Source organism: Phaethon aethereus (assembly GCF_964289735.1).
Source record: "Phaethon aethereus genome assembly, chromosome: 25".
NCBI classification, from domain to species: Eukaryota; Metazoa; Chordata; class Aves; order Phaethontiformes; family Phaethontidae; genus Phaethon; species Phaethon aethereus.
In genome coordinates, this window is record NC_138601.1 from 3,483,804 (window position 1) to 3,503,620 (window position 19,817).

The following is a 19,817-nucleotide window of genomic DNA, read 5'->3' on the forward strand; positions in this document are numbered from 1 at the left end:
GTGGAGTCAACATCCCTGGAGGGATTTAAAAGACGTGTGGATGTGATGCTGAGGGACATGGGTTAGTGGTGGACTTGGCAGTGCTGGGTTAACGGTTGGACTTCATGATCTTAAAGGTCTTTTCCAAACTAAACGATTCTGTGATTCTTGCCATGGATTGGGTTGCTGCAGCCTTTCTTCCCCCTCCACCCTTCAGCTTGCAGCTTGGTGTTTCTATTGCTCTGTTGCTCCTCAGGAGAGTCCACACTTCGCTGGCTGAGTGAAGCCTAAAAACGGAGGTTAGCCACCGTCCACCCCACCAGTGTGGGATGAGCCTCACCAGCCTGCAGGCAGCCCTGGCCCGGCGCTGCTCGCCCATGTGCTGTTACTTGGGCTGCAGGGACAGGGCAGAGGGGTGCAATGGTCCAGCTGGACCTAAAAAGTAATGGGATGGAGCTAAAAATGTAGGGATGCTGTGAGGAGCAGCAGGGTGAAGGCAGGGAGACGGCCTCGCATGCAGGCCACATCTCCCATCCCTGCTCGAGCAGCCGTGGGGAACGCAGGCAGCGGGTTTATAAGGTGTTTGGCTCTGATTTGCATTCATGGGAAGAAAAAACCCAGTGCTCTGCTCAGCCCTATCCTCTCTTGACCGAAGCTGCTGGCTGTGCGGGTGCCACGAGCCCGCACTGGCCGAGATCCGCGGGACACAGGCTGCCGCATCAGCAACCTCCTCGCTCTTGGCGTGGCTCAGCTCTGCATCGAGATCAGGGCTCAAAACCTGCTTTGTTCAGCATTGGCTCATCCCAGCTCTGGCTAATCCTGAAAATCCACCCCCTCGCACCCAAACCCAGGAGGCCGGTTGGGATTGATGCCAAAACTCCTCCAGGCTAAAGGGACCGGTGAGGGTTGGAAGCAGAAGGGGACATGCCTATGGCTACAAGGTAAGGCAGTGGCAGAGGTGGAAACGAGGCATCTGGGGCTGACTGCATGGCCACTGGACCACGCTGCTCCGGCTGGAAAGGACTGTGGGACAGGGTGGGAGCTCTGCTCCCCAGTCCCATCCCTGCTTCCGGCGGGAGGAAGATGCTGTTCGGGATGTGCTGTCCTCCACCGCTCTCCGGCTGCCTGCCCTCCCCACTCTGCAACCCGGCTCTGCTAATTTACTCGAGTCATGCAGAGAAAGTGTTTTTCTAAAAGGCGAATTTCTTGCAAATGGCTGGAATTCCTCTCTGCGCCTTTCCAAGAGCCCTGGGGAGGCCGGGGAGGAAGGAGAGGCAGTGGGCTCAGAGGGCAGCGCTGCTCCCCGGGCAGCCCCTGGCCTCGTCTCGCCCCCGCGGCGGAAGGGCAGGGATCTCAGCGCTGGCCCTCCCAGGGCTGGAGCGCCCTGAAATTCCTCGTCGCAGCTTTGAGCGAGCACATCTGGTTTTAATAAATTATTTGCAGCTTGAACTTGCCTGACTTTCAAAGGCTGCAGAAGAGAGAGCAGCAAAGAGCTCAGAGATCCGCAGCACAGGGCACCCACAAAGAGACGGGGTCGAGGGGGGGGTCTGGGGCTGACCAAGCCCCTGGAGGGACCCCAGCAGCTGCCAAAGCCCCGTCTGCTCCTTGCAAGAGCCGAGGGGACGGTCAGTTTGGAGGCAGGGAAACAGCCCTTCTTTTTGGCCGGGATCCTCCTACCCACAGCTGGGTGTCGAGCAAAGCCAGGGCTGATCTTAAATATTGTGTTTCTGTGCTCAGGCGAGGAGCACGGGGAGCAAACTGCAGTGCAGGCGCGGGTGCCTCCCTGACACCCCCACGCCCAGCCGAGCCCCAGCCCCCGCCACGGAGATCCCTCTCCCAGCCCTGAACCCGCTGGCGCTTGGGAAAGCCAAAGCCCCGGGAGCGCCAGCATCACCCGGGCACCCGATGGCCACCAACACACCTGCGGCCATGGGGGCACTGAGCCCCCGCGCCGTGTCCCCGGGCTCACCCTCGGAGGGGAGGGTGCAAATGCGCTTTGGGGATGAGTCCCCTGCCCCCGTGCAGGGTCCCCACCGTGCTGGGGGACACGTCGAGGCCCACGTCCCAGTGAGGGGGCTGCAGACCACCCCCGCTGCCTGTTGCGCAGAGCCCGGCAGCGGGCTTCGGGGGGAAGCCCTCGCCAGGGCTGGGGCTGGGCTGCCCCTGCCGTCCCCTGCCCGGCTCCGAGGGGCGAAGAGCAACGTGGCCTTCCCCTGCTGCCGCTGCCGGCGCGGGCCAGAGAGGAGCCAGCAGATGCCGAGACGGCCTCTTCCCTGAGCAGTGACCTCAGCGCGGCGGCGCCTGCCAGGTGGGTGTTGATCTTGGCCTGGCTGGTCCCGTTCGGGGGCCAGGACGAGGCCGAGGCGGCGCGGCCGGAGGGCTGAGCTCGCAGCGGAGCCCGGCAGGTGCTGCGGGTCCCTGGCGTGCGGGCGGTCCCCGGCTGCGATCGCCGCAGCGAAGCGAAGTCCGTGGCACCGGCAGCCCCTCAACAGCCGCTGCCTGCAGGCAGGGCTTTGCTCTCCAGCGCTGCTCTCCTGGAGCCCCTCAGCCCTGCAGAGAGCCACGGGAAGGGGGGGACGCCCTTGGAAGAGCACGATCGAGCAGGACATGCGGCCTCCCTGGTGGGATCCAGTACCCCCGTGTCCTCCCCAGGCTCTAAAATAGACCCTTTGGACCCGCTGGTCCTCAGGGGTGGCCGGGGGGTTGACGCAGATCGTCCTGCAGAGCAGCTGCCCTCAGGCCTGGTGCTACAGACGCAGCTCTCGTGGCCCCCAGAGCCTGTCCTCCAGTGCCTCTGGCACGAGCAAACACCAAACATGCCCCATATCATCCCCAAGCTCAAGAACTCACAGGGCGCCTTGCTACCATCGCGCACCCCAGCTTCAAATCTGGGTTTTTCTTTCCCATCCCGAACGGCTAGGTGCCACAGCTCGTTAGCAACATTTCTTTTCCAACCTGTGGGAAGCTGAACATCCCCGATGGACCCTTTTTCTCCCAGTGCTCCCCATCACAGCAGACCTGCAGCCAAAGGTGGGCGAGTGGCATGGACCCATCTCTGGAAATGTTTTCTAAATCCTTCTGCAGGGTAACTTTCACTCGTGTTGATGCAGTTTCGCCCTCTCCACTGTGACCATCGCATACAGTTTTGGGCTTCAGCCAAAAAATAGCATTTATTTTTCCAACTAGAGGACAGACACAGATGCTCCGGCTGCAGGAATCAGCCGCAGACACTGAATGTCCCAAGCGCTCCATAAGCCCAGGACAAGCCCGTCACTCCCACCCCTCGCCCGGTGCACGGAGCTCTCCCGAGAGCGTGGCCGGCAGCGCAGTCGGTCGTCCCCTGCACGCGGCCGCATCCCCTCGTCTGGCAGCAACTTGTTGGGGCCAGAGAGGTCAGACGAATTGGAAGCCTCCCAGGGGAAGGGAATAACACATTTCCTCCCGACCCACTCTGGCGAGTAGTAACTCAACTGGTACTAAACTGGATTAGGAGGAGAGTAGGTGAGGAGCTGTTGGCCCATGTTGGAGGAATTAATTATTAGGAAGTGCTAATTTTCTGCTAATTGCACGCAGCACAGGGGCTGCCAAGACAACCAACCAGGCCAGGCGGTGGCGACGCTCCGCGGGATCCGAAGCCTTTCGGCTCTGCCGCGTCACCTCCTCTGGAGGGGATTCGCCTCCCGGGAAAGAGATGTCAGGTTTGTCCGGGATGGACGGAGAGTCCCACTCGCGGGACCTCACGGCCCCCCCATGTCCAGCTGCTAGTGCCTCGATGGGTGGCATCCCCCAGGAATGGTCTCCAAGTTTAGGGATGGGAGCGAGGATCTGGGCAACTCCCTCCGCTCCTCCAGGCTGTCGTGCTTGCTCCCTGCAGGCAGCCCCGGTGCGTGTCCAGCCGTGGAGGGCGAGCGAGGCTGTTCTCCCACCTCTGCCTCAATTAGAAAATAATCCCTGGCTTAAAAAAACCCAACAGCCCAGATGCTGATGTGCTTAATTGGGCCCCCCACGAGGGTTTGTATCCCCAAAGCCTGTCCTGGCACCGGCCTGCAGGTCCTTCCTGCCTTGCTGGGAAACAACGGCTTCATTTATTTTCACAAGAACGGCCAAAGAACACATGGCTGGCTTACACACGTCCCCCCGCGTCGTGCCGTCTCGGGGCCAGATCCTGCTCCCCGCTCAAGGGAGCGCCGCCGTCATCTTGGCCTGATTAAAAGCATCGTCTCGCCTGAACTTTGCAGGGCAGAGTCTGTGTGTCAAGGTCCGATGAGCTGCCCAAATCCCTGGAGAGCTCGAGGGGGAGGTGAGGCTGCTGCATCCTTGAGGACGCTCCCATGAGATGGGCACCGTGGCCATCACCCTTTCCACACCGCTGCAACCCAACCTTTGGATCACGCCGCGTCGCCACGCCGTGGGCAACGCCAAAACAGAAATTGGACCCTTTCAGCCATCCGGGAAAGGATGAGTTTGCCGCTTTTCAGGTGGGTCCGAGTGCCAGCCCTGAACGTGGGGGCACAGCGCAAGCGCCAGCCTGCGCCAGTCCCCTGGGGCTTCCCAACAAAATCCTGAGAAAACAGCTCAACGTACCCAACCTGGGTCCCACCACACTTCCAGATGTTCCCACCTCACCTCTCTGGTTCTCCAGTGGCCGGGCAGGGCGATGCTCAGGTGAGCCTGAGCGGTGCCTGGCTGCCCAATGGGGTTTGTTTTTTTTTTTCCTCCCAGGTTTCAGGGATTTGGGGCTTTTATTTGATTCAAGCAAATCGCCATGCCGACTCCCCTCCAGCTGCCTGCCTGACCTGTTACCTCCGGCCGGACCTGCAGGAGGAGGCAAGCAGCTGTGCTGGTTTGATGCCAATGGTTCATAAGGTGCAGATGGATTTTAGCACCCAAGAAACTCCCCGATTGGGAACCCGCAGTGTCCGTGCAGTTCCTGCTGCAGTGGGCCTCCTCGCATGGAAACGTGCCACCCGACAGCCGTACGAAGCTGGAGAAATGCCGATTTCCAGCATTTTCCATGTCCGCTGCCCTCTTTGCATGGCTTTCGGAGGGCTGGGCAGCTCTGCCTAGAGAGGTGGTGTAAAAAAAAGTTAAATATTTAGAAGTTTTTTAAAGCCTTTTATATTCGGCTCTTAGACATGGGATATATCCACGTCGGGTACTGTGTGATGCTCTTCACGCCATGCTCCTCGGCAGAGTACCGGGAACCTGGAGCGCTGCACCACCCCCGCGGATGGGGGGCGAGGCTGCTCTCTGGGCAGGGCGGGTGGAAGGCGCAATGAGCTGTGTCCGGCCTCAGCATCCTCTCGTTCACAGGTGAGGCGGGAGCTGCCCCGCTCTGTGCCGCGGGGATGGGTGGAGGGGGTTGAGCTGGGCTGGCTCGGCAGGACTGTGCTGGGGCTGAAATACGCCCCCGCACACCCAAACCCCGCGACAGCAGCTCGCGGCGGCCGTGGACTCCCACGCTGCGGTCCCGGGCAGGGGAAGGCGATCACTCGTGACACAGCGAGACGCGACGTGCGGCTGGCAGCGCCGTGGGCATCTCCCACGCACCCTCGGCCTCGCTGCGGGGGCGCCGGGGGATGCTGCGTGGCCCTGGGGGGGTGGCAGGGATGCACTGGCCGGGCTGTGCCCCCCCCGTCACCCCCAGGCCCCCCCGCGCCCCAGCAGCGCCGCCGGGCAGCAGGACGGGCCCCTCGGGCCGGGGCGCGGCCGCCCCCTCGGCGGAGCCCCCGCCCCCCCCGCCGCTGTTTTGGGCCGGACCCCGGCGCGGGCCGCGCGGCTCCCGCTGACGCAGTGTCTGAGGCCGGCGCACACGCTTCGTTTTTTTTTTTTTTTTAAATTTAATTTTTTTAACTTTTTTTTTCTTTCTTTCTCCCCTCCCTCTCTCCTTGCGGCGTCCCTCCTCCCCCTCCTCCGTCTCCCTCCCTCCCTGCCCGCCCCTCCGCCGTCCCCCGGCCCCGGCGAGGGCGCAGCGAGGCGCGGAGCGGAGCGGAGCGGGGCAGCGCCGGGCATGGGGCGCGGCTCGGCGGCACCGCGGCCCCTCCGCGCCCCCCTCTGCTGCCTCCTCAGCCTCCAGCTGGTGCTCGGCGCTGCGCACCCAGGTGGGACCCCCCTTTCCTCCCGCCCCCCCGCTTTCCGTGGGTTAATTAGGGGGGGCCGAGGGATGAATCTGGCGGGGGTGAGGTGGTGGCCGCTGCCTGGGGAGGGGAGGGGAGGGCAGGGCCGCTTCGCTCCGGCGCGGTTCACATCGCTCCCGGGATTATTTCCTCCCGGGATGTTTTCTCTGCTTTTATCGCGGTTTGTTTTACTTCATCCTCCTGCGGTCGCGCCTTGTTCCGCCGCGTTTTGTTTTCTCCGCTTTTCGCCGCGCTTCCATTCCCATTTATTTATTTATTTATTTTTAGTTTAACTCCCCGCGCCGTGCGGCCACGCAGCGTCTGGCGGACCCGGCGGAAACGCTTCCGCGGCCGCGGGGGGGTGCGGGGAGGCTCCGGGGAGGGCCGGGGGGGCCGGGGTCGGCCTCTGGCCCGCAGCGCCCCGCAGCCCCGCTCCAGCCTTTTGTCTCCCCGGGGAGGGCAGCTCGCGGAGGCCGGGAAGGGGCCGAAGTGTTTTGTTGGAGGTTTCCTCCCTCTCCCATCCGGACACCACCCCCCCCCCGCGCGTTAATCCTATAGAAAAGTGCCCCGCGGGATCGGGGCTCGAGTGGGTATTTGCAGACTTCCCCCCCCCCCGCCGCCCTTCTCCCTATAAAGTCAACGGTTTGTAATTTTTTTTTTTTTTAAAACCTCCTGAAGACACCATGTGCCTGGGGCTCGGCGGGATGCCCCGGGAGTTGCCATTTGAGCCACTTTTTACCCCCGGACAGTCTAGCACAGAAGCGAGGAATGGCTTTTTTTGCTTCCTTGGATTCATTTGGCCCTATTGAGAAAATTAAAAAAAAAAAGAGCAAAATTGGCTACTTTTGCCTGAACAATAACAACCGTAAACCCTTGGCCTATTTTATTAGGCTACATTTGACAAATCCAAAGCAGATTTGGAAATGGCAGCACCGTTCCCCTCCTGCCCCCTCGCCCCCCAATTTCCCCTCTGCCCCCCAGCCCTGCTGCCACCCGGGGCTGAGCATTGCCGGGGGCAAACCCAGGGTTGCCGTCCCTTTGTGGTGCGACGCTGCTGGGCGACGGTCCTGTGCCAGGCGAGGGGTCCAGCCCGGGAGCGGAGGCGCACGGCCGGGCAAAACTGCTTGCCTAAGAGGAAGGAGGTGGTGATGGGGAAGAAGACCCCCCCGCAGGAGAGCGGTGCCAAGGTTTGCTGCTTGTTGGAGACATCTCAGCTGAACCCCCAGCTTTCCACAGCTGAATTCCTGTAAAACCTCCTCGTAGTTTCCTTGAGGACGTGAATTCCTCCTTTTGTGGGTTTTAAGGGGGTGGCTTGATTTCAGCAGGGCTTAGCTACCTGTAAGGACCGATTCTGGCTGTTCCTCCCTGAAAAATGTCGGTGGGATCCAGGTCTGACGAGTCCCCCTCGCCCGGGTGAGCCCGAGGACAGAGGCACCTCTGTCCCAGCGGTTCGTGGCGGCGAGGCAGGAGTGCGGTGGCAGCCGACCCCGTGCCGGGACGGGGCGAGGAACAAGGCGGCTTTGAGCTACCTCCAGCCCGCGGTGCTGTGCTGCTCCCGCTGAGCGTCCCGCTGGCGAGTGGGTGCCAACACCCTCAATTTTTCCCACCCCATCCCTAATTTTCCGCTGCTTTCCCCAGCGTCGACCCTGGCTCAGACCCGGCACGCGAAGCGGGCAGGGGATGGCACCGAAGGAGGTGCCACATCTGAGGTCCCCCAGCTCCAGGCTGGCTTTGCAGCTCGGAAAGGATCCTCGCTGGAGTTTCGGGATTGGGGTGGGTTAGTCCCAGGCGTCCCTTGAGCGAGTGCTCTCTGCAAGGACGCTCTCGGCAGGGGCTGGCCCGCCAGCCAACATTGCTTTCCCCAGGGAGCCATCGCTTCCTTGAGGGGTTCGTGCCAAATCCTTGTCTCCAGACAGCCGGGAAGCTGGAGCGAGGCTTTTGGCAGGAGGTCTGTGGCTCCCGAGTGGGATATTGCCACCAGCTGCGCCATGGCTCTGGCACCCGTGCGCTTGCCTTGGGGAAACTGAGGCAGCAGCTCCCATCCCGCCGCGGCTGTGGGCAGGATGAGATCCCTCTGTTGACGCGGGGATGAGCTTCTCCACCCGTCCGGTGCCCCGTGCGGGGCCAGGCGCCTGCGGCCGTGGGCGAGAGCCGCCGCGTCGGCTTTGCGGCGATGGGAGGGGGCGAAAGGGACCCGGGGAAGAATTTACAGCCTGCAAAACAAACAGAGCGGCCTGTGCGCGAAGCTCCCTCCCCGATTTCCTCTTCGCAATGGAAATAGCTTGTTGCACGGCAAATACAGCTCCAAGAAATTGTAACGCGGTCTTCTTTGGATTATTCGGGAGCAGGAAGGGGAGTGGAGGTGTCGGCTTTGCTGCTAAAAGCACAGCAGCTCCGTGCCTGGCAGGGCGCAGGGGACAGCCGGGGACCTCGCCGCCCCGGCACGCTTGCGGCCTCAGCAGCCAGCCGGGCGGGACGAGGGATGGCTGCTTGCGCAAGAATTGCAAGAATGAAAAGCAGAAGAGATTTAGCCTTCGGTGCAAAACCGTCCCCTTCCCCCAGAGCCATCCAGAGCGGTTTGGTGGCCCCAGCTTTCCCACGTGAAGGTGCTGCCTTGCTGGCACGTGTCGGCGTTTTCAGGCCTGAGGTCTCGGTGATGGCTGAAGCCACATTGCAGGTTCCTCTCTTCAGCTTTATTTCTGGCTGGATTTTGCACCTTCCTCTGCAGGGCAGAGGCACAATCATGCCTTCCCGCTTCCTTAAATATTTTCCAGGGAAACTTTGTGCCCTGAAATCAAAACAAATGGCTGCTGAGGGGGTGTAATTGCTGTCTGCTAAATCATCTTTCCCAGCTGATCAGTCCGTAGTGGGAGACTCTGGCCCCTCTGGTACCTCGGCGGGTGCTCGGAGAAGGGCAGCGAAGGGCTGTTGCCCATGTCGGCAGCTCTGCCGGAGGTCCCGGCGTGGCTCGCCAGTGCGTCGCACCCTGCTCGGCTCCGTCGCGCGCGGCCGATTCTCGGGTGGGAGCGGGAGCGCGCGCGGCAGCCGCCCTCGCAGCCCGCCCTCGCCCGTCCCGACCCAGCCATTTCCTCGAAGGGTCCTTTAAGCAATTGGTGAAATTTTGTTCTTCACAGACCAGGATTTTAATTAATAAGAACTGTGCCGAGACTGCGGAGCATCGGCATTTTTCTCATTCTTAAGATTGCTCAGAGCCCAAAAGAGACCCACACAGATGCTCTTTTTCTTAAAGGACCCATCTTTAATTAATTAAGGATTAGAAAATGATTAGTGGGTTGACTTGCAAATTCTTGGGAGTATTCTTTAGCCCGGGAGCAAAGGTTTGGGTGTTTGCAGGGGGCACGGGGTGTTTCTCAAGCATGATGCTCCCCGTGTCCCCGTCCCGGTGAGAGCTCAGTCCTGCGCTGCACCTCGTGCTGTCGCAACAGGGACGTAAATGGGATTTTCTGTGTAAAACGGCACGTTGGCAGGATGGTGCTGAGACCAGGAACGGGGAGATTGAGCCCTTTCCTCTGCCTGAATCCAGACACGGCGACTTTGGGCTCTGCAGGAAACAGCCCCGTTTACCCCAGTCTTGCCCTCGAGGGCCAGGCATGAGGCAAGCAACGTGCACACGGTGAGGAAAGCCTTGTGTTAAACGTCATTTTAATTAAAAAAAAAAGAAAAGATGTGGGACACTGGGAGCTGATCCTTGCTGCAGATGTGCTTGGTCTTGGTGAAAAAGGGGTATCCCCTTGTCCTGAGCCACTGATGGTGCTACTCAGGGTGCTGGAGAAAAAAGGGAGGAAAAATCTGTGGCTCCTTTTTTTTTTTACTTTTTTGGGTGGGAGTTTCTTTAGTAGTGTTGAAAAATTTGGTAGTTTTCAGCCAACTGTGCTGGCACCACGTCTATGGGGACACGACTTGGGGCTGGCCCCCATGTCATATCACGCCCCTGGATGTGGCCACAACTTTGCTGGTGGGCGATGATTTGGGGCGAGTAAATCGGGGGCAAACCAGTGCCAAGATTTTGTGGCTGGGTGAGAAGACGTCTACGGGACGGGACATTGGTGGCGAGCCTGGCCAGCACGTCCTGGGAGGGATCGCCTGGCCGGGGGCAGCCGGGGGAGCCCCAACCGTCGCTGCTCCCCGCTGCGCTCTCGGGGGGTCCGTCGCACTCCTCCATCCCCGGCTGGAGCCTGCCAGAGGGGTGGCACTGCCTTCCTCTCCCTGCACTCCCGGGGAGTCGGCAAACCTGGGATTGCCACCTCGGGGTGCGCGCAGCCACTGCGGGGCTGGCGCCTGGAGTGGGCCTGGGGGAAATTTGGGGAAAATTTACATCCTTCCACCCCTTGCTGGTTACTGGAGGGTGGATGCTGGGGCTCCTGGCTCCCTTGTCCCCTGCCGTGGCTGTGGGCGAGTCACTTGAGCTGCCCACGGGGAAGTATCCCCCGTGGAAAGCGTTTATTTCTCTGCGTCCCGGGCAGGGTGCAGGGAGAAGGGACTTCTTAATGCCTGCAGAGAGGCTGAAATGCGGTATGTGGACCCCATCCAAAATCTTTGCGAGGCAACCGAGAGTAAGCAGGGTGGTAGGTAGCCTTCATGGTCGCAGCCAAGTCAGGAGCTCATCTCATACAGCTCCCACCGTATAAACAGTGGCTTCTCGCCGTGCCGCTGGGCGAGCCAAGAGGAGTTTCTTGGCTCCAAGTGCAGGTCCTGGTGCTTCACGCCCCCAACCAGGCCATCAGGAGCTTCGCTTTCTTTCCTCTAACACAGATCTGCTCCGTGTTCCCTGAGCTTCTGGCTCAGGAGGTTTATTTTAACAAACAAAACAACAAACCCCCTCTTCTGGTGCTTGGCTTGGAGCACCCGGAGCTGCTGCTGGTCCCAGCGGGGCCCGGGGGATGTGCTGGGCTGGGGTGAGCTTGCGGGACGTCGGGCAGCACTGCTGTTTCGGTGCAAACCTCTAATTTTGGAGCACGGGAGGTGGGGGGGTTTGGTGTTTGCCACCAGCTCTCGAGCAGGCGGCAGCGGTGCCCGTGCCCCCTCCTGAGCCAGAAGCTCACGGCATGCCCTGAGGCTGCCGATACCATCTGCGTTTCCTTCCCTTTTATTTATTTATTTTTTTAACCTGAAGTTCCTCTTTGGGGGGTTGCACAGAATTTATCGATGCCCAAAAGCAGCTCAGAGGGGAGGGAGCGCAGCGAGGGGCTGTGCTCGTACCCCGGGGCCGATGGCAGCAGGGATGCGCCAGCTCTGCTGTCGGGAGCTCCCACGGGTAGAGCTGCTGCTTTTCTCGCCACCGCCTCCCTCCCCAGGCCTCGGAGGGAGGCACAAGCTCCTTCCTTGGGCCAAAAATTGCTGCTCTTTACGGCAATGGCTATGATTTTGCTCTTTTCCATGCTGAGACCTTGGCGATGGCATCAACCGCGCCTGGACTTACTGCTGGGGGTGCGGATGCCAGCGGTGGTAACGCCGGGCTTTGCTGGGAACTTCTCTCCAGGAGGGGGGTTTTCCTCCAGAGGAATATTCCATCCAATAATACGGAATTTAAGATGGAGCTGGGGGCTTTCCTGCGCCCCTGCCGCACCCATCGTCAGAGCTGGCTGGGCACGGCGCTGGGGTGCAGCCCTGGGGTCCTGCACTCCCAAATGTCACCGGAGGCTGAATTTTCGGGCCGGGTCTCTCCCCATCCCGGCAGTTGCCTCCCCTCCCGCAGGGCAAAACCCTCCTGTATTCGATGAGCAGCACTTTTTGGTTCTTTTTGTGTTGTTTTCTATTCCAGGGGGTTTTGCTTCCCTGTTGCTGATCTTCCCCCCAAGCTGGGTGCATCCCCACCGCGCTTACTGCGAACGAGCCGCCTCTTCCCGCAGCTTTCCTTCCGTCGGTGCGCGCGGCTGTCGGAGCCGCTGCTCACCCTATAACGGGCCGAAAAGCCAGCGGTTTGGAGCAGGTGGCTTGGGGCTGCTGCGCCGTTTTCTAGTGGGTGAGAGCACGTGAAACCGGGGAGGTCAGCCCGAAAGGAGGTTTCTTTATGCACCACGCGAGTGAAGGTGGGCTTCTTGCTGCAGGATGTTACGGGTAAAAGTTTTGCCTGGGTTCCCAAATCCAAACGAAGGCGTTCGTTAGCAGGCTTGCTTTCCTGGCACGGGAGTCAGCAGCCCCCGAGGAGCTCCTGGGTCTTGGAGCCCCGAGGGAGCCCGGTTTGCTGCTGCGGCTGGGGCATCGCGCCGTGCTTTGAGGATTTGCTGCCTTTGCCCGGTGGTTTGGAGCAAACCACATCCATGGCCGCGTCTGCAGCACAGAAACCTTCGAGGAGGGGATCGGCCCCGTTGCTCTGTGCGTGCTCAGCGTCCCGCACAAGTGGGCTTGGAGCTGGGTTTTTTGAGACGCCCCAAATAAAAGGCAGTCCCGGGCGAGAGCGCCGGGCAGGGAGCACCTTCACCAAGGCGGCCGCAGGATGGGGCTGAGCCCCAGTGCAGCCCCAGAGGTGCTGTGAAGGGCTCTGCCATCCAGTGGGTGCCACGGTGAGCCTCGCAGAGGAGCCAAGGGGTGGCAGAGGGGTGGGCACAGAGCCGCAGCGGCACTGCTGTGCCGGGGCCAGCGTTCGCTTTCGGCTGCAGTCGGATGAAATTGCAGCTGGAGCCCTGGAGCTGCTCCAGCCCGGGATAACCGGGACCGGGGTCCAGCCGTAGCTTCAGTCTTCTCTTAAATTTGCTCCCTGCATTTGTTGCTCGGTGATGGGAGGGTGACAAATGCAGCGGAGCGGGGGTGCTCTGGGTGTCGTGGTGCGGGTGGCCAGGCTGGGACGTGCTCGGGGCAGGGTGGTGCCGAGGACACCCGTCATGCCATGCCACAGTGCTTTCTACGTGTACCACCACCGACAGCCACCTCTGTCCCCTGGGGCCTCCCCGTCCCCGGTGCCTCTCTCATCCAGTGCTGCCCACGTTCCCCAAAATTGTAGGTTGCGAAGCCTCCCTTATTTGCTGTGGGGTGGCAAAGCTGTTGTGGAAGGGTTGAGCTGAGTTGCCTTCCGTTCAGACTTTCTGCTGGCAAAAAAACCCTTGCTTTTTTAATTAAAAAAAGAGAACCTGGAGCCAGGTACGAGGTGTAAAAGTTCCCTTGAGGGCTGCCCCAAAGGATCGCAGCTTCTCCACCTCTGCAGCATTCAGCCGCCGGTGCCGAGGCCGATTTCTCACAGTGTGCCGGAGCGTGAGCATCCCGGTATGTCGCGTGTGGGAGAGGAGGGAGTTCCTGTGGGCAGAGCCGGTGTCTCGCTTGCAGCCCCAGCTCCCCTCCATCCCCACCATCACGCTGCCTCGTAGCACCGGCTGGTTTCCGTGCTCGTACCAGTAAGCTGGAGGCGGCATCCGGGTGCCTGCGTGGCTGGGACAGGACAACATCCTTGCTGAAAGCCTGGGTTTTTGCTTTGCTTTCCCGGTTCCTCCGTGGAGGAGGAGGAGCGGGACGTGATGGAGCAGAGCTGCTCTGAGCTGGCCCTGCTCAAAGGGAAGTCGGATGCAGGAGGGAGAGGCACGGGGGTGCAGGCAGCTCCTCTTCAGGGCGGGGAGGAGGATCTGCCAGGGTTTGCCGTGGTTGGGTTTCCGTAGCCGGAGGGCGGTTGGGAAGCTCTGCCAGTGGGGTTTCGAGTCCGCAGGTGGGTGCAGAGACCCGAGGAGCATTTCTGAAAGGAGTCGTCCATAGCTGTGCCACGGCTGCAGAGGGCGGTGCAGGAGAGGGGGCTCTGGAAGGGACGGGGACATTCCCGGTCCCGCTGGGATGCTCCTCCGGAGCTGCGTCCTGTAAGGGTGGGGTTTGCTCCGGGGGATACCAGCTTGGGAGAAACGCTTCATCGATACAAACTGGCCCCATCCCACCCAACTCCGCATCCTTCCCGTTCCTCGGCATCTGGGTGGGAGCAGGGAGAGTTCACTCGGGCGCTTGGTTTCGGTGCTGAGCATCGTCGGTGGAGCTGGAGCTGGCCGCAGCCGGGCTGGCGCTCGGCGGCACAGCGCCTGCAGCTGCCTGTCAGAGGTTTCCCCGCAAGCATCAGCTGGGAGATGGTCGGGAAGAGCCCGGATTTGGCAGAAGCAAGTGGCACCGCGCAAAAAAAGACCCTCAGGCCCCTGGGGAGCGGTTTCCTCCGCAGGCGTCGAAGCCCGTTGGGCTGGGCCGTGCCAGGGACTGGGGCCAGGGAGGCTGGAGGCTCCTCTGGGTGCATCAGGGGCTGGAGCAAGCGCCGCTGCCAGCGTCGTGGACAGCAGTGGGGGTCAAGTCAGCCCCAAATTCCCTGTAAATAAGTGAAAGAACGCGTATTTTTGGTGAAGCGCAGCACTTGCTTTTGCTGGCGTGTGGTGAGCTGGTGGTGGTCGTGCCCACCGGCTCCGGCCTCGCCGGGAGCAGCTCCCCGCCGTTGGCGCACCGCTGCTTTTGCAAGGGGAGAAGACGGAAGCGGGGGGGAGATGCGAGGGCTGAGCTGCTGCTAGAGCTTTCCCGCTCCTCCGGGGCTCAGCAGGGACCCGGGGGGGCACGACTCGTGCTCTCTTCTGCCTGCTTTGAGCAAAAGGGCCGTGGGCTGAGCTGCCCGCGGGGTGTGGGAGCAGCCCAAAACCCTTAGCCTATAATTTCCTACCTCCAGCTCGTCTCTTTTTAGAGTAAAATGATATTTTGTGCTTTTCCGGCCCCGGGGCTGCCCCCTCCAGTCTGGACGGCTTCCTCTGCGCACCGTGCCCCTGCGCGGCCGCTGTCGCGCACGGTGCCACGCGGCCCGCTGCGGCGCCCGGCGCCCCGCCGCCGGCTCCGGCCTTCTCCAACGTGCTCTTAATTTTGCCTCGCAAGGCCGGGCGAGCAGATAAGCGGAGAAGGGTGTCCCGTTGCTGACCCCTGCTGCTAACGGCCGCGGCGGTGCTCGCCGTAGAGCGGCTTTTTCTGCTCCGAGGACCAAAGGGCTGGTGTTTGGCTCCTTGCAAAGCGCCGCGGCATCAGCCCGTGACCCGGGGAGGCCTCACTCTGCCGGGTGAGGGTCCGGCGGGTCGCGGCACCGATGCTGCGTCACCCCAGAAGCGCTTAAAGACCCGGCCGCGTGCCCGGTGCCGGCGGCGGGTCGCAGCAGCCCTCGCTGTATGAGGGGAGGGGAGAGCGATGGGCTGGGCGATGCCGCGGGTGGTGCTGGCACGGCGAGACCGGTGTTTGGTGGGGGGAGACGAGCTGGGCTCCTGACGTCCAGGTCGGGATCAGGCCAGCTCCAGCTGGGAAACACCGGCAGCGGTGCCGGGGACCTGAGCTTCAGCCAGCCGAAATCGGCCCCGTCTGAATTTTTGCCATGATTTTCTCACTTGCCATGATTTCAAAAATATTTTCCAGGAAATTAAATGTTTCTTCTTCCAGTCGTTGCCTTTTTCTGTTGCACGTGCACAGCCTCTGCTCCCCAGAGATCGCCATGCAAATGGGCTTCACTTTTGTTTATTTGAGGTCATCACTGATGTCATCTCGGCTGGGGAATGGGCCTTTTACATCATTTCTTTCCTGGAGCCGGGTCGATGCTGAAGCCCTGCAATGAAATGCGGGTGTCTGTCTTCCTCCATTTCTTTTTTCCTTTCAGAGACAAGTCAGGAAAGTTCACTGAGCCGAGATGTTTGTTGCTCGAATGTGCTGGAGCCGCCTGTAACATCATAGCTGGGGCAGGGTGAGGTTGTGGGGGAATAGGAAATGAAAACCTTTGCAGCCCAAAAAATTCGTACAATGGCAAAAAACCAAAGCAAACCAAAGCTAAATATAGCGGGGCCCGTGAGTTCGCTTTGACTTCTGGTGAATGCTTGCGGTGGAAAAAAATGGCTCGCTTTTAAAACAAAAAAAAACACTGACAAAAGTCGTCTTGTTGATGTGCTGCTTTGGGCAGCGTTTTGCTGGGGCGTTGGGGCAAGAAGCGGCTGCGCAGAGCCCCAGGGGCGGCTTTTTAGCTTCGAAACGTGCATTTGAAGAAATCAAGTATCTTTTAAAAATGACACATCAGCTGGAGCAAGGCGTCCCAGTGTAACGTCCAGGGTGTACTGGTTTGTACAGGTTCTGAGCTGGATGCACGTGCTGGGGGGCCCTCGGTGATGCTGGGAGTTGCCGTGGTGTGCGGGGCCGTGGGACACGCGTCGAGCCGGGGTTGAGATCAGCCTTTCTCCCCTCCGCAGCTGCGCTAGCGCTTTATCTGCTGGCAGCGATTCCCCTCGCTCTGCTCCCGCCTCCCAGCACCCGGGCTGGGATTTCGGAGGGTCCCGACGCGACGTTTCGTATTTGCTGGGGCCGGGGCCGTGCCCGCGGGAGCCGCGGCTGCGTGCAGGCATTTTCCATCACGCCCTGTTCATGCGCTGGGACACCTTCCCCCAAAGCTCTTGTTTGCTCCGCCGTTTTTTTAACAGGTCCCCAAATACACATAAAAATGATGGATGCGCTCTCTCTTTCCCTGCTCTATTTTTCTCCGCCCGGAGCAGATGGCCGGTGCCGAAGCCATTGGCGTGGGCTCCTCCGGCGCCGGGCTCGTTGCGATGCCTCGGAATGCCGCGGCCGGGTTCCGCCGATGGGAACGTGACGGCCCCCATCCGACGTGGCGCTTATGGCAGGCGAGCTCTTTGCACCGTCTCCGACGCCCAAAAGCCGCTTGCTGGTGCCTTGCGGGGATGCCGCGCTTGGTGCAGACACCCATCCGTGTCGCCCTGCCCGGAGCCCATCACCCCGAGGCCGGGCGCCGGGCGAGCCTGGGGTTATTTCTGCGGGGAAGCGGTGGTCCCCGGCACAGGGATGCGCCCTGAAACGTGCTGTGCCTGGAAGGGCAGCCAGGACGCTCCGGCAGGGCTGGGGGCGATTCCTACCCTGACGGTGAATCCCCAGCCGTGCTTTAACCCTTTCCCTCTACTTTTTCCCCAGACTCCAAAGTCTTCCTCATCTACAACGCAGGCGCGCAGGGCTGCCTGGAGACGAAGGACTCGCTGGTGAGACTCGCCAAGGGCTGCAACGCCAGCGCCCCGGCCCAGCAGTGGAAATGGGTCTCGCGAAATCGCCTCTTCAACGTGGGGGCCATGCAGTGCCTGGGGGTGTCGTGGCATGGGGCCAACGCCACGGCGGGGCTGCACCCCTTGGCCACCTACGAGTGCGACCGCGAGTCTGTCAACATGCGCTGGAGCTGCCGCGGCCTCGGGGAGCAGCTTTCCCAGCATCTCGGCGCCCGCCCGGGCAATTCCTCCCTGGACAGGGGGGACCAGGCGCGTGGCTCGCAGTGGAGGATGTACGGCACCGAGGAGGATCTGTGCTCCGTGCCCTACTCTGGTAATGCCTCGCTGGGCGTTAGTATGATCCCGTAACCCGAACCAGCCCCAAAACGTGAGCTGAGGCTGCAGTGCTGCAGCAGTCGGGTCCTGCCCACGCAGCTCAGGCAGGGTTGGGTCAATGGGGGTTGGCCCCAGGGAGCCGGTGGCACCCGCCCCGAGCCAACCTGCACCCCTCACCCCAAACCTTCCTCCAGCCCCCCGTAGACACAGCCTCAAGCAAGGGCTCCTCTTTCCCCGCAGAGATTTACACCATCCAGGGCAACTCGCACGGGAAGCCGTGCACCATCCCCTTCAAGTACGACAACCAGTGGTTTCACGAGTGCACCAGCACGGGGCGGGAGGACGGCCACCTCTGGTGTGCGACCACCCAGGACTACGGCAAGGACGAGCGGTGGGGCTTCTGCCCCATAAAGAGTAAGTGAGGGGGGCAACGTGGCCCATGGGGAAAAGCAGAAACGCCACGTTCGTCCCTGCCGGGGGCTTTCCTGCCTCTCCCCTTCCCTCTGGCTCATCCCTCCTCCCACGAGCAGCCTGCTCGCTGGCTTCTCGCTGTCTGGCTTCTGGGGGCTAGCAGGGGTTTTTGGAGCCGCAGATGGGGCTGCATTGGGTGCTCACCGTGCTCATCGCCGCAGGCAACGACTGCGAGACCTTTTGGGACAAGGACCACCTCACCAACAGCTGCTACCAGTTCAACTTCCAGTCGACGCTGTCGTGGCGGGAGGCCTGGAATAGCTGCGAGCAGCAAGGGGCCAACCTGCTCAGCATCACGGAGATCCACGAGCAGACCTATATCAACGGTGAGATGATGGCTGCGCGCCCATCCTCCTCCCCCGGGGCAGAACCGGTGGCACCGTGGCCATCGCCCATGGCAGGTTGCTCTGCCTGCCCCGGGTGGTTGGTTTGGGGATGGGACAGTTGAGCTGGGGCTGGGGGAACTGATCCTGCCCGTCTGGCTGCGTTGGCCCCAGGGCTGCTGACGGGGTACAGCTCCACGCTCTGGATTGGGCTCAACGACCTGGACATCAATGGTGGCTGGCAGTGGTCGGACAACTCGCCCCTCAAGTACCTCAACTGGGAGAGCGGTGAGCCGGGGGGTTACGGTGGCGATGGGGGGGCTGGGGGACAGTCTGACTGCTGGAGGTGGCAGGGGAGGTGGCCCTGGCTGCCATGGGGTGGCCCCTCACTGCCTGGGGCCAGAGAGCCCGGTGGGGCTGCGGAGCAGCCTGGGACATCAGTGGAGCTGGAGGGGGGACACAGGGTGCTGGAGGGGGAATTGTCCTTGCGCAAACCCTCAGGAGCCCTGTGGATAACCTGGGCTGAGCATCCTTATTCGGAGGGTCGTTGCATCCCAGCTCGGTGCTGGGGTGTGGCTGAGGAGCGGTCCCCAGCTGCAGACACCCATCTCTAACCCTGGGGTGCTCGGGGGGCAGAAGGACCTGTTGCGAGGGCTGCTCTGGTTGTGCCTGCTGCTGTCACCCAGAGGCACTCGTGGGGACAGTGATACCCCAGGAGGAGGTTTGGGGCCAGGTGGGAACAGTTCAGCTCTGGTACCGCGTTCCCCCCAACCGCCAGCCGACATTTGTAGGTAGAATAGCGATGCTCCAGGTCCTTGTGCGCTGAGGCACAATAAATAATCCCGGGCACGCGAGGTCACGTCTTCATTGTCCAAAATAACAGAATAAGTGGGTCTTTACTGGTGTTGGAGCAGGGAGAGCTGCACCCTGCTGGCGCCGGCCCTCGCGCGGTGCCCTGCCTGCGTGGGCAGCGTTGGCGGCTCTGCCCCGGCCCTGCCAGCTCCTCAGCAGCCTGTCCCACTCCCCTCACCCCGCTTCCCAGACCAGCCAGACAACCCCAGCGAGGAGAACTGCGGGGTGATCCGCACCGAGTCGTCTGGGGGGTGGCAGAACCGCGACTGTGGCATCGCCCTCCCTTACGTCTGCAAGAAGAAGCCCAACGCCACCGCCGACCCCCTTCCTGACGGGTGAGTAGCGTCGGGAGGGGGTAGCCCCATTTCCCGCTCAGGTGTGCCCTGTCCCGGCACGGGCAGGGGCTGCTGTCCGAGTGCCGGAGCAGCCCGCGGAGATGCTCGTGGTGTCCCCAGCTTGCTGGCGCGCTGGGTGTCCTCCCCAAGGAGCAGCCCCCAAGAAGCGCTCGGTGCAATTACAGGTTGGGCGGGAGGGGAGGAATCAAGAGGAGAGGGAGGTCCCCAGGGGATGGGGTGCTCTCCGCTCTGCTCTGCCGTCGCTCCTCGGCAAACAAAAGGGATTTTGTTTTGTCCCCGGAGCTCTAAAGCCACCGCTGCCCGCACCTTGCCATCGCGTGTTACATTTTGGCCGTAGCTTTCCCACCATTGCTTTGCTTGGTCTCCTGAGCGCCCTGTGGGACTGTGGTCCCTGCCCGTGATCCTCTC

At 61.6% G+C, this 19,817-nt stretch overlaps 1 protein-coding gene across 1 annotated transcript in view; it reads left to right on the top strand.

Moving 5' to 3' along the window:
• The first annotated feature begins 5,290 nt into the window (after positions 1-5,290).
• MRC2 (mannose receptor C-type 2) overlaps positions 5,291-19,817 on the top strand; it is a 29,164-nt gene continuing 14,637 nt past the window's right edge. The window contains exons 1-6 of the mRNA XM_082010729.1: positions 5,291-6,080; positions 17,007-17,405; positions 17,648-17,821; positions 18,040-18,204; positions 18,376-18,489; positions 19,244-19,388. Coding sequence (XP_081866855.1) covers positions 5,990-6,080; positions 17,007-17,405; positions 17,648-17,821; positions 18,040-18,204; positions 18,376-18,489; positions 19,244-19,388 — 1,088 coding nt within the window. The 5' untranslated portion in view covers positions 5,291-5,989. The remainder of the gene's footprint in view (positions 6,081-17,006; positions 17,406-17,647; positions 17,822-18,039; positions 18,205-18,375; positions 18,490-19,243; positions 19,389-19,817) is intronic.